Source organism: Delphinus delphis, chromosome X (genome assembly GCF_949987515.2).
Source record: "Delphinus delphis chromosome X, mDelDel1.2, whole genome shotgun sequence".
NCBI classification, from domain to species: Eukaryota; Metazoa; Chordata; class Mammalia; order Artiodactyla; family Delphinidae; genus Delphinus; species Delphinus delphis.
In genome coordinates this window covers 113909340-113922104 of record NC_082704.1, presented here as the reverse complement: position 1 = coordinate 113922104, position 12765 = coordinate 113909340, and the positions used below count along the sequence as shown (strand labels likewise).

Here is a 12765-nt window from a genome sequence, read left to right as displayed (position 1 = left end):
CTCCTTACTCCTTAGCAAATGATTCTCCCGGGGCTTCTCTGGTGGCGCAGTGGTTGAGAGTCCGCCTTGCAATGCAGGGGACACGGGTTCGAACCCTGGTCTGGGAAGATCCCACATGCCCGGAGCAACTAAGCCTGTGGGCCACAACTACTGAGCTCGTATGCCACAACTACTGAAGCCTGCATACCGCAGCAAGAGAAGCCACCTCAATGAGAAGCCCGCGCATCTCAACGGAGACCCAGTGCAGCCAAAATTAAAAAAAAAAAAGTTAAAAAAAAAATGATTCTCCCGACTAGAGTGTGAGATCCAGAAAGTCAGAACCTTTGCCCACATCTCCTTCACTGTGGCTACCCTGGTGCCTAGAATAGTGCCTGGCACTCACTAAATATGTCCTGAACAAATGACCTAATGAAATTAACTGAACTAGCAAGTGGTATGCTGTTGGTGTTCGTTTTCTGTCTAAATTCTGAGCAGTTAAAAATGTAAACATGATCAGACCAAGAAAGAAAAAAAAAAAGCAGGGAGGTGATATAAATTCACATTTGAATTTCTGAGCACACTGGAAGAGAAGAAAACCCAGTGTCAATGGAATTTACCACTACGAAGTTTTCATCCCTGCATGGAAATTTCCAGAGCCTATGTTGTAAACCATCTTACAATGGGTCATTTATGAGGAGGAACTGTTTTGCTTAAATGATTGTGTGCCAGCAGCGCCATCTTCTGGGTAACTAGTTGGGCATTTTAGAACAAAATTCTGGAGTCTTCTTTTTCATATAGCAAACTGAATTTAGAATCACAAAAAATTACATAGGAAATATCCTTACAGGTCATCTAGGCCATATGTCATCTTACAGGTAACGATTTGCCTTAAGTGGGTACAACATTTTCTTACTTTCTCTTGATCCAACGGAGCACCAAATTCATGTCTCAGCAAGAAGACAAACTACAGCCATCATTACTAAATTATATCACAGGTCTCATATAAACCAGAAACTGAAAGGCAGTTAAAATCCATTTGTCGAGCATCTGAACAGTGCTGTCGAATAGGAATTTCTGCAACAAAGGAACAACAGAACTTTCTGCGATGATCTATACGTATCTGTGCTGTCCAATACAGTAGTCACTGGCCATGTGTGGTTATTAAACATCTGAAATGTGGCTAATGACTCTGAGGAACTGGATTTTTAATTGTATCTAATTTTAATTAATTTACATTTTTAAAATAGCCACATACGGCTAGTGTAGGGTTTCTCAACCTTGGCACTATTGACATTTTGGGCTGGATCATGCTTTGCTGTGGTGGCTGTCTTGTGCACTGTAGGGTACTTAGCAACACCCCTGGCCTCTACCCACTGGCCAGGCATACCCTCGCCCTCAGTTGTGACCATCATAAAAGTCTCCAGACATTGACAAATACCCCCTAAGGGGAAAAATCACCCCTGGTTGAGAACCACTGGGCTAGTAGCTATTGCACTGAACAGCGCGGTTCTAGAAGATGCATGATGTGTCCTGAACAAGTGAACTAATGAAATTAACTGAACTAGCAAGTGGTATGCTGTTGGTGTTCGTCTGGTTGCCTGTCCTCACTGGGGGTAAGGGGACAAACTGACTTCCCTGAGTCTCAGGGTCTCACCTGGAGAAGGGGAGAGCATAGGACCCACCTGGTGGGGTTGCTGTGAGAGCTAAATTAGGTGAAGCGTAAAGCGTTCCCAGCTCAGGGCTTGGCACGATCAACACCATAGTTGTTATCTTAACCACCCTCTTCCAGGCGGCAGGGGGGCGGAGGGGTGTGGTGGAATTTTTCATGCCCTCCAACCAATAACACAAAAGTACTCAGTATGTTCCTTTACAAATAAAAATCTCCTTGAAAAAAAAATCTAGCCAAACTCTAATCAACCTGACTTTATTTTAAAATCCCAGTGGCCTCAACACTCGATAACGTTTGTCTGTCGTTTGTGATGCCATTCCCTTGACACATTTAAATGTGGAGGAGAAACCATTTCAGCTCCTCAGGGAGGCTGAGTCCGGTGATCTTATGATGCTGCTTGATCCCAAAGCACTTCCAAATTCTAAGGCGGCATAACTGCATCAAAGAAGGGGGCCCTGGAGAAAGATGATAAGACAAGTCACCCATGGGTTTCACTGATCTAAGACTTTTCCCTTCCTTCGTTGAAAGCATACAAGCTATGACACTATTATAAGGAAATAATATGGTGCAGCTTAAGACCATGTTCTGCTTTTTGTAGGAGGCATTTTTAGGCCATGTTCTCTCTTTTCTGGTATCTCACTGAAATGAGTTTGCTAGGTTTTGATTTAGAACAAAGACCTTCAAAGCTCAGTCTCACCAATGGAGGCTTATGGGAGCTAATTTTGGAATTACAAAAGTATGGAAATCCCAGCAATGACACGAAAATCCATGTTTAATGCCTTTCTTGTCTTTACCTTTAAAAAAAATAAGGTCATATTTCTGGATGCAAATACTTTTATAATTTAGCAGTTTTAAGATATTCAAATATAAGAAGCTATCAGTGAAGCATTAATGTTACCTGAAGTCATATTTTTTTGTTTTTAACATCTTTATTGGAGTTTAATTGGAGTTTACAATGGTGTGTTAGTTTCTGCTTTATAACAAAATGAATCAGCTATACATATTCATATATCCCCATATCCCCTCCCTCTTGCGTCTCCCTCCCACCCTCCCTATCCCACCCCTCTAGGTGGTCACAAGGCACCGAGCTGATCTCCCTGTGCTATGCAGCTGCTTCCCACTAGCTATCTACCTTACGTTTGGTAGTGTATATATGTCCATGCCACTCTCTCACTTCGTCCCAGCTTACCCTTCCCCCTCCCCATATCCTCAAGTCCATTATCTAGGTCTGCATCTTTATTCCTGTCCTGCCCCTAGGTGCTTCAGAACCATTTTTTCTTGTTTTTTTTAGATTCCATAAATAGGTGTTAGCATACGGTATTTGTTTTTCTTTTTCTGACTTAACGTTACTCTGTATGACAGACTCTAGGTCCATCCACCTCACTACACATAACTCAATTTCGTTTCTTTTTATGGCTGAGCAATATTCCATTGTGTATATGTGCCACACCTTCTTTATCCATTCATCTGTCGATGGACACTTAGGTTGCTTCCATGTCCTGGCTATTGTAAATAGAGCCGCAGTGAACACTGTGGTACATGACTCCTTTTGAATTATGGTTTTCTCAGGGTATATGCCCAGTAGTGGGATTGCTGGGTCATATGGTAGTTCTATTTTTAGTTTTTTAAGGAACCTCCATACTGTTCTCCATAGCGGCTGTATCAATTTACATTCCCACCAACAGTGCAAGAGGGTTCCCTTTTCTCCACACCCTCTCCAGCATTTATTGTTTCTAGATTTTTTGATGATGGCCATTCTGACTGGTGTGAGGTGATACCTCATTGTAGTTTTGATTTGCATTTCTCTAATGATTAGTGATGTTGAGCATCCTTTCATGTGTTTGTTGGCAACCTGTATATCTTCTTTGGAGAAATGTCTATTTAGGTCTTCTGCCCATTTTTGGATTGGGCTGTTTGTTTTTTTGATATTGAGCTGCATGAGCTGCTTGTAAATTTTGGAGATTAATCCTTTGTCAGTTGCTTCATTTGCAAATATTTTCTCCCATTCTGAGGGCTGTCTTTTCGTCTTGTTTATGGTTTCCTTTGCTGTGCAAAAGCTTTTAAGTTTCATTTGGTCCCATTTGTTTATTTTTGTTTTTATTTGCATTTCTCTAGGAGGTGGGTCAAAAAGGACCTTGCTGTGATTTATGTCATAGAGTGTTCTGCCTATGTTTTCCTCTAAGAGTTTGATAGTGTCTGGCCTTACATTTAGGTCTTTAATCCATTTTGAGTTTATTTTTGTGTATGGTGTTAGGGAGTGTTCTAATTTCATTCTTTTACATGTAGCTGTCCAGTTTTCCCAGCACCACTTATTGAAGAGGCTGTCCTTTCTCCATTGTATGTTCTTGCCTCCTTTGTCATAAATTAGGTGCCCATATGTGCGTGGGTTTATCTCTGGGCTTTCTATCCTGTCCCATTGATCTATACTTCTGTTTTTCTGCCAGTACCATACTGTCTTGATTACTGTCGCTTTGTAGTATAGTCTGAAGTCCGGGCGCCTGATTCCTCCAGCTCTGTTTTTCTTTCTCAAGATTGCTTTGGCTATTCAGGGTCTTTTGTGTTTCCATGTAAATTGTGAAATTTTTTGTTCTAGTTCTGTGAAAAATGCCAGTGGTAGTTTGATGGGGATTGCACTGAATCTGTAGATTGCTTTGGGTAGTATAGTCGTTTTCACAATGTTGATTCTTCCATTCCAAGAATATGGTATATCTCTCCATCTGTTTGTATCATCTTTAATTTCTTTCATCAGTGTCTTATAGTTTTGTGCATACAGGTCTTTTCATATTTGTTTTTATATTGTGCATTCAGAGTTGTCCCAGTGCTTCAACTCACAGGTGAAAAGTGAACTAGCACAAACCTTGCATGGGGATCCAGCCAAGTGTTTACATCTTAAGACAGTGATTCTCAAGAGGGGGGAGGGAGTATTTTGCTCCCTAGGGACACTTGGCAATATCTGGAGCTAATTTTGTTTGTCACAACTTGGGGGGGGGTGTTGCTACTACCATCTAGTGGGTGGATGACAGGGATGCTGCTAAACATCCTACAGGGCACAGGACAGGATGGCCCCCATCTGGCCCAAAATGAGCTTGAAAAACCCTGTCATAGGGTAAAGAGATGGGAAATGATTTCCCATCCCCAGCCCCTGCACTAAATTGTAATGGGAATTCCCTTTTGGTTATTAAAAACTTTTTAAAAGGCAAAGCTGTATACCTTCAAGAATCCCATAAAGCAGTAGCCCTCAAGCCTGACTGGGGGGGGGGGGGCGGGGAGGGCTTTAAACTCCACCCCAGGCATGTTGCTTCAGTTACTGTTGGGTGGGGCCTGTGCATCTGGTTTTTGTAAAGGCATGTGTCCCAGGTCACTGTATTGTGTGGCCAGGGTTGAGAATGCAACCAAAAGGGTACAGTGGCCTCTAACTTTGATACCAAGCAGGACCCTGTGGGACTCCAGGGCACAAAAGCCCTTCCGTGTCCCCCTTTTTTTTTTCCGGTACGCGGGCCTCTCACCGTCGTGGCCTCTCCCGTTGCAGAGCACAGGCTTCAGACGCGCAGGCTCAGCGGCCATGGCTCACGGGCCCAGCCGCTCCGTGGCATGTGGGATCTTCCCGGACCGGGGCACGAACCCGTGTCCCCTGCATCGGCAGGCAGACTCTCAACCACTGCGCTACCAGGTAAGCCCCCCCATTTCTTGATTACAGGAAATAGGCTTCATTCCGCCTCCCTGACCTTCCCTGAGTTCCAAGAAGCAGGTTCAAACCGATGCTAATTAGGGAATGGAGGGGATGCAGAGACAAGGGAGGAACAGTCAAGAGAAACAACAGTGCAGACTTGGGGCAGGGTCCTGGTTCCCCTCAAGGGACCCATATAACAACATATTTGAGCTGTTTAGCAGATGCTGAAGCCCCCACCAGGTGGGAGAAGTTAACTGCATGCTGCCCACAAGCACAGAGACCCCAGACCAGCTGGAACCAGACGGTTCCAACTTCACCACCAACCAATCAGAAGCATGTCCACGAGCTGATCACACCCTCCTTGAACCATTACTATAAAACTCCTCACCACCCCCTCCAGGTCGGGACACAGTTTTGAGGGCATTAGCCCGCCGTGGCCCCCTTTCCCTGGCAAAGTAATAAAGCTATTCTTTTCTACTTCACCCAAAACTCTGTCTCCGAGATTTAATTCAGTGTCAGGGTACAGAGGCCGGACTTGGCTTCAATTTCCTATAGCATCACCGCAAGCTACAGGATAAACTGGGTTGCCTCCTTCTCAGGTGATGGAAAACAAGGGGAGGTAGAAACAGACATATATACAAGGAAAGAAAGAAAGGAAATATTTTCAATCAGGTCCTCAGAGCACAATCACAAGGTCCCTGTTGAAATTTAGGGCACCTTCCAGATACGTTCAGTGTACTCAAGGCATATATTAATGAAGGATTTCCCAGTGTGCTCAAAGCATTTATTAACGAGCTGCAAAAGGCATAGTGTGGGGCAACTGAACTTAATCTCCTCTCACTAAGGCACCTTGAAGGAAGTTACTAATCACATGTGCTAGATACAATGTCAGGGTCAAGTGCCAGTATAAAGATGAATATAACCCAGATTGAGTTTTATTCATTGTTTTTCCTTCTGATTTTAAAAGAAATTAAAACATTTCTGCGGGCCCCTAAAAACATGGTGGACCCCACGCATTGTGCCATCTGTGCCCCGTCTATAGAGATACAATTTTTTGAAAACAAGAAATTGTCAAAGTACGGGCAGAGTTGCCCGGGGGTGACCCCACTGCTTCTCATAAAGGGGTTTCTATTGGACTGTTCCTTGTGCCTCGGCTCGGGGAGCACAGGCCTTGTTTGGGGGGCCCCAAGGCAGGCTATGGCCACAAGGACGCTGGGGCAGTGGGTGTAGCAGGAAGAAGGATTCAGGGGCCACTTTACAATTCTGCCCAGAGCCCTAATTCTCAGCATGTGGGGAGAAAATAACCAGATTACATGACATCAGAATCCTTCTGGGACTTCCCTGGTGGTGCAGTGGTTAAGAATCCGTCTGCCAGTGCAGGGGATACGGGTTCGAGCCCTGGTCTGGGAAGATCCCACATGCCACAGAGTCACTAACTAAGCCCGTGCGCCACAACGACTGAGCCACGCACCTAAGCCCGTGCTCCACAACAAGAGAAGCCACCGCAATGAGAAGCCCGCGCACCGCAACGAAGAGTAGCCCCCGCTCGCCGCAACTACAGAAAGCCCGTGTTCAGCAACGAAGACCCGATGCAGCCAAAAATAAATAAATTAAATCAAATTAAAAATAAAAAAGAATCCTTCTGGTAGGGAAGCCTGCTTCAAACTCCCACAACCCCTAAGACTCAACAAAGTCCACACTCTGGTAAAAAAAAAAAGCAGGTCCTGAGCTGGCTGCTCTCCACCTCTAGGGACAATCAAGAATGCAATCTGAGGGGTCTCTGCTCCCCACCCCAGCCCACCCGTGACCTCGCAGCCCAGGGAAGTGCCCCTATCCCCTTGCACACTGCTCAACCCCAGTGTTTAGTGGTTTGGGTCAGGAGTGTCAGTTTTTATTTATAGAGGAGTGTGGACTCAGTGTTGATTAACTTATTATATTGGATTGGCCAAAAAGTTCGTCCGGATTTTTCCATAAGATGGCACGGAAAACCCGAACGAACTTTTTGGCCAAGCCGATAGTAAATGTCTCCCGATTGCTGTGCATCATGAAAGTAATACCGTGTAATACTCAGTGAGTTGCATTCTTACCCACCATCCCAGAAGCCAAATGCCCAGTAGTTCAGCCCATCTGTACTGCAGTAAGACATCCTGGGGCACTGTACAACCCCAAAGACCCTTCTGCTGCATCTCTCTAAAGCACGGCTTACAAATACCCTATCAGATCACTTATATGTGGAATCTCAAATATGACACAAGTGAACTTATCTACAAAACAGAAACAGACTCACAGGCATAGAGAACAGCCTTGTGGTTGCCAAGGGGGAGGGGGGTGGGGGAGGGATGGATTGGGAGTTTGGGGTTAGCAGATGCAAACTAGTATATATAGAATGGATAAACAAGGTCCTACTGTAGAGCACAGGGAACTATATTCAGTATCCTGTGATAAACCATAACGGAAAAGAATACGAAAAAGAATGTATAAGTGAATCACTTTGCTGTACAGCAGAAATAAACGTAACATTATAAAATCAGCTATACTTCAATAAAATAAGTTTAAAAAAAAATAAAGCATGTCGTACACCTGAAACTAACACAACATTGTAAATCAACTATACCCCAATAAAATTTTTTTAAATACAGCATGTCTCAGGTAACATTAACATTTAACATTTTAAAACAATATCTGAATTCTTTGAGAGCTGGCCTATCCCACAGATGAACATTAGATCATCCAAACAGCCTGTCTCCAACATGCCAAAGAGCAGGATGGTTATTTATTATATAACCAGTACTGTACCTTGCTGAATACTAAACTATCTCAGCTCCCCACGTTTCGTGAAGGCAGAGAACAATCTTTTTCATAAGACCCGAAGTCAGAACTCGGTAAGTACCTGCCTCCTGCTAGAGCCCACAGGAGTCTATGGATTAGGGCTTAGATTCAGGCAAAGGAGAAGCACCTTCTCTCTGCAAGAAGAGCTGGCTCAGGGGGCTCTCTGGAGGCACCAGCTCCAAGGGACGGTGGCCTTCAGCATCCCTGGCCTGGGTGTCTGCTCCAAAGTCCATGAGCAGGCAGGCCAGCTCGCCACTGGACGCCCTGGCCACCGCGTGCAGAGGGGAATCCAGCCCCCGGCCTTGGTTCACGCTCGCTCCTAAACAGTCACGAGAACAACAGAGTCAGAGTCAGCAGAGTGCAAGCGCCCCCTTCTCAAAGCACTGCACCTCAAAATTCCCTAACAAAAGGGCGTCCATAGCAGGCACAGTAGTTCTCCTGAGAAAACAGGAGACGACTTGATTCCATTGAATAATATGGAGAAAATGCCACTTGACAGTGTGACTGAACGTACCACGGGAGCTCTGTGACATATGAGGTTGGAAAGCTTGCCTTTGAGCACTCCACACAGGTGTGACACATGCAAGAAGAATCCTGGTGGCATGAAAGCTGCACATTCATTATTAACGGAGCCCAAATATTAGCCGGTACAGGCCGGAGGTGAGGCTAGATGGTGAAATCTCACCTATGGCGATTATCCACATTTACACGCCGAGCAACTGCCGTGAGGTTTAAACCAGAGACTTGGGACCCTGTGATGTGGACTGTGAAGGGCAATCCATTATGGCAGCATTGTCTAGATTGGGGTGGCCAATCCCAAGATCATGGGGGAGGGGGCAAAGCCCTCCTCTTCGGGGATAAGGTAGAATTCGAGGACCACCCCCACCCAGTTCCATCCTTACACTCTCAGCAAATCCCTACCCCAGTCCAGATGCTGGTTCCCGCTGTGATGTGTGGGGACATAGGACTTTGCCTGGGCTGCTGTCCCTCTAGTAAAATGGGAATCTATGTCCAGTCAACAAATGTTAACTGAATTGTTCTTGTATTGGTCTTGGCTTTGTGAGGGGTGGCAAACATGGCCCTTTCCTGACTAGGAGCTTAAAATCCACCTAGGGTAATAGAAAAAAGAGAGGGAGAGAAGGAGAGAGAGAACCACTCTCCTAACTCATGGTAATGGCTGTCAAGTGAGTAGAAGGCAATGGGAACTGTAAGAGCATTCAGTGCAGGGCAAGATTACTGGGTTTTTAAAGAATAACCAGGACTCAAATAATTAAAGAGGTGTTGAAGTGGTATCCCAAGTGTTGAAGAAGGGGCTGGATAACAGCAGGAAGGTGAAAAAGAATGATGCGACCTACGACTTTTCAAAAATATAATATTTACAATGGACTAAAACTGGGGCAAGTTCTATTTCCAAATCAAAGAGAACTGGTGAAGGCGGCCCCAAACCTGAAGATTCAGCCCTAATCCAGCAGCTGTGCAAGTTACTCAGGGCCTAATAGTATCAATGGCCAGACGGAGGGAGGAGAAACTAATAATCACTGAGGACCATCCTGGGAGATGTCATCATCATTATCATTATTATCACTATTCTCATTACAAGTGAGAGAACTAAAGTTGAAACAGTTTAAACTAATTCCCCGTGGAAACACAGTCCATATGAACTCTGATCCTGTGCGACTCCATTGCCCGCGCTCTTTCCTCTGCTACAATAGAAAGAGCTTTCAGAGACCTTTAATTTGCTTTTCATTTACTTTCCTTGTTATGTTTTGCTTTTGGTTTTACCTGATTCCAGAAGCTTCTTGGCACAGGCCACCTGCAGGTTTTCACAAGCCAAATATAACGGGGTGCCCAGGTGGCTGATGTTACGGTCAACGTCGCCCCCATGAGCCACAAGAGACTCAATGCACTCCACGTGGCCTGCAGCCCAAAGAGGGAGAAAACAGTTACAGCACAAATTCTCGTAGCTAGGGAAACACCACCTCGCCCATGTTTTGTGTGCTTAAATTTTCCAACAACTTCTCCAGCGACCGAAAGCTATTTCCTCTATTCAGAATAGGGAATGATCTTCAACACTGTCACCAGTTAACGGGTTGACTATAAGATGGCACCTGTAGCTCTGGGTGGAACTCCACTTGAGTTTACCAGCCACGGTAAGCAACGAGCAGCCAGCCACCTTTTTCAATTGTTGGTGGCTCTGTAATCAGTCTGATTATCGAAATCAAAGTGAGCGCTGAGGAGAGATATGAAACAACAGGGACTAAAGGTGGACATGGAGAAGAAAGGGCACAGAGCGGACCGTGGAACAGGGAAGGAAAGTTACAACCTCACCAAGGGCAGGCCCTGGGACAAACAGGCCACGGTGGGCACAGGCGAGGCTTAGAGGAAGGGCCAAATCCAGCGCGAGTGAGGCCCAGTGTGGCCAGCTAGGTTTGGTGAAAGCGGAACCACTCTTCCTTGGTCTAGGACATCATACTTGAAACATCGCTCCTTTGCATCTATCTTGTTGTACCATTTTAGCTCTATGTGTCCAGTGAATATGATAACATGTCTCCTCGTGAAGAAATGCCAGTGCTTTGGGAGATAATTATAAAACGGGTGGATCCTGGGGCTGCTGTAAAGATGAGGGGAAGCTATTTTGTGAAGCCACTGTGGAAATAGCCCTCGGGGCAAGGTACGGTCCTCATGATGGCAAGGAGGAGGAGAAATATCAGAGAAAAGCAAAACTTACAATTTGATTTTTTGTCTCAGTGTTAAGAATAGCAGGAAAACTGTGACTTTACAAAAAGAATTATCCCAGATGAATAAGTTCTGGGGATCTAATGTACAGCATGGTGACTACAGTTAATATATATACTGGGCTTCCCTGGTGGCGCAGTGGTTGGGAGTCCGCCTGCCGATGCAGGGGACACGGGTTCACGGGTTCGTACCCCGGTCTGGGAAGATCCCACATGCCGCGGAGCGGCTGAGCCCGTGAGCCATGGCCGCTGAGCCTGCGCGTCCGGAGCCTGTGCTCCGCAACGGGAGAGGCCACAACAGTGAGAGGCCTGTGTACAGCAAAAAATAATAATAAAAAAATAATAATAATATATATACTGTACTTTAAATTTGCTACAGGAATAGATCTTAAATGTTCTCACCACAAAAAAAGGTAACTATATGAGGCAATGGATGTGTTAATTAACTTGACTACGGTTATCCTTTCACAATGTATACGTATATCAAGTTATCACACTGTACACCTTAAATATATACAATCTTATTTGTCAATTATACCTCAACAAACATGGGGATGGGGAGACTTACCCCAAACTGTATATAACATCTTATATTTCCAAAAATTGAAAGTTTGTTTCACTTAGCAAACTTAGGTGGCCCTGAGACAATATTCTTTAAGGCCTTAAAACAGAAGACTATAATTTGTTTTATAAAATGACTTGACTTTACGGGGTCATGGGTTCAACAACACATTCCACACATTCTGATGGATAGTCTATTATATGCCAGGCCCTGTTCCGGAAACACAGCAGTGAACAATATTCCAAATGTTCTAAAAGGGTTCTTCTCAAACTTACTTGCATCATAAATCACCTGGAGGGCTTGTTAAACAAAGCACAGATGGCTGGACCCCACCCCCAAAGTTACTGATTCACTGGGTCTGGAATGGGGCCCAAGAATCTGTATTTGCGTGCCAGGTCAGGCTGACGCTTCTGGTCCCAGGATCCACACATTGAGAACAACTTCTCCATATACCTCCTTTTCCCTCTTCCCTTCCACAACAAGATGTCCCTTGGAGGAGGGGGTGGAAAACTTAAATTCTCAGCAGATTTACCTCTCTTAGCAGCTTCGTGCATGGGGGACGCCAGATCACTCTCAGGGTGGGGACTGGCTCCATGCTGCAGAAGCAAATTCACGCAGTCCAGGCTGCCGCTGACACAAGCATTAAACAAGGGAGTGTGCCAGTCTGTGGTAACACCATTCACCTAGAAAGAAAAGCTCCAGCGTGAAGGCGGGCAGTGGGGTGTCCTGGATTCAGACCTAAGCTCCACCATTTTCAAGCTATTATTTCACTTGTCTGAGCCTTAAATTCCACAGCTACAAAATGGGGACAAAAAATAACAGATTCCCCAAGGTTGTTGTGAAAAACCGGATGAGGTATAGAATGTAATGCCAAGAACGTTCCCAGACCAGGGATTGAACCCGTGCCCCCTGCAGCGGGAGTGCGCAGTCCTAACCACTGGACGGCCAGGAAATTCCCACTAATCACCTTATTGTAAACATGCCATCCTAGACCCATCCCACACCAATCCAATTTCCCCACAGAAGTTAGAGCAACCTTTTAAAATTGTTAATGTATTATTTTTTTTTAATTTAAAAATATCACTTTCGGGACTTCCCTGGTGACACAGTGGTTGGGGGTCCACCTGCCGATGCAGGGGACATGGGTTCGATCTCTGGTCCGGGAAGATCTCACATGCTGCGGAGCAACTAAGCCCATGCGCCACAGCTACTGAGCCTGCACTCTAGAGCCCGCGAGCCACAACTACTGAGCCCGTAAGCCACAACTACTGAGCCCGTGTGGCACAACTACTGAAGTCCACGCGCCTAGAGCCCGTGCTCC

General features: G+C 45.3%; 1 protein-coding gene across 2 annotated transcripts in view; it reads right to left on the bottom strand.

The window, feature by feature from the left end:
* Nucleotides 1-1978: 1978 nt before the first annotated feature.
* Nucleotides 1979-12765, bottom strand: part of ASB9 (ankyrin repeat and SOCS box containing 9) — a 32622-nt gene continuing 21835 nt past the window's right edge. Inside the window, exons 4-7 of one of the 2 annotated variants that reach the window (XM_060001783.1) lie at nt 11977-12127; nt 9930-10064; nt 8275-8466; nt 1979-2103 (exon numbers count right to left, since the gene is read on the bottom strand). In XM_060001783.1, the coding sequence (XP_059857766.1) occupies nt 1979-2103; nt 8275-8466; nt 9930-10064; nt 11977-12127 (603 nt within the window). Of the gene's footprint in view, nt 2104-8242; nt 8467-9929; nt 10065-11976; nt 12128-12765 lie in introns of those variants that run through there. The other variant, XM_060001784.1, reaches the window with a different exon arrangement.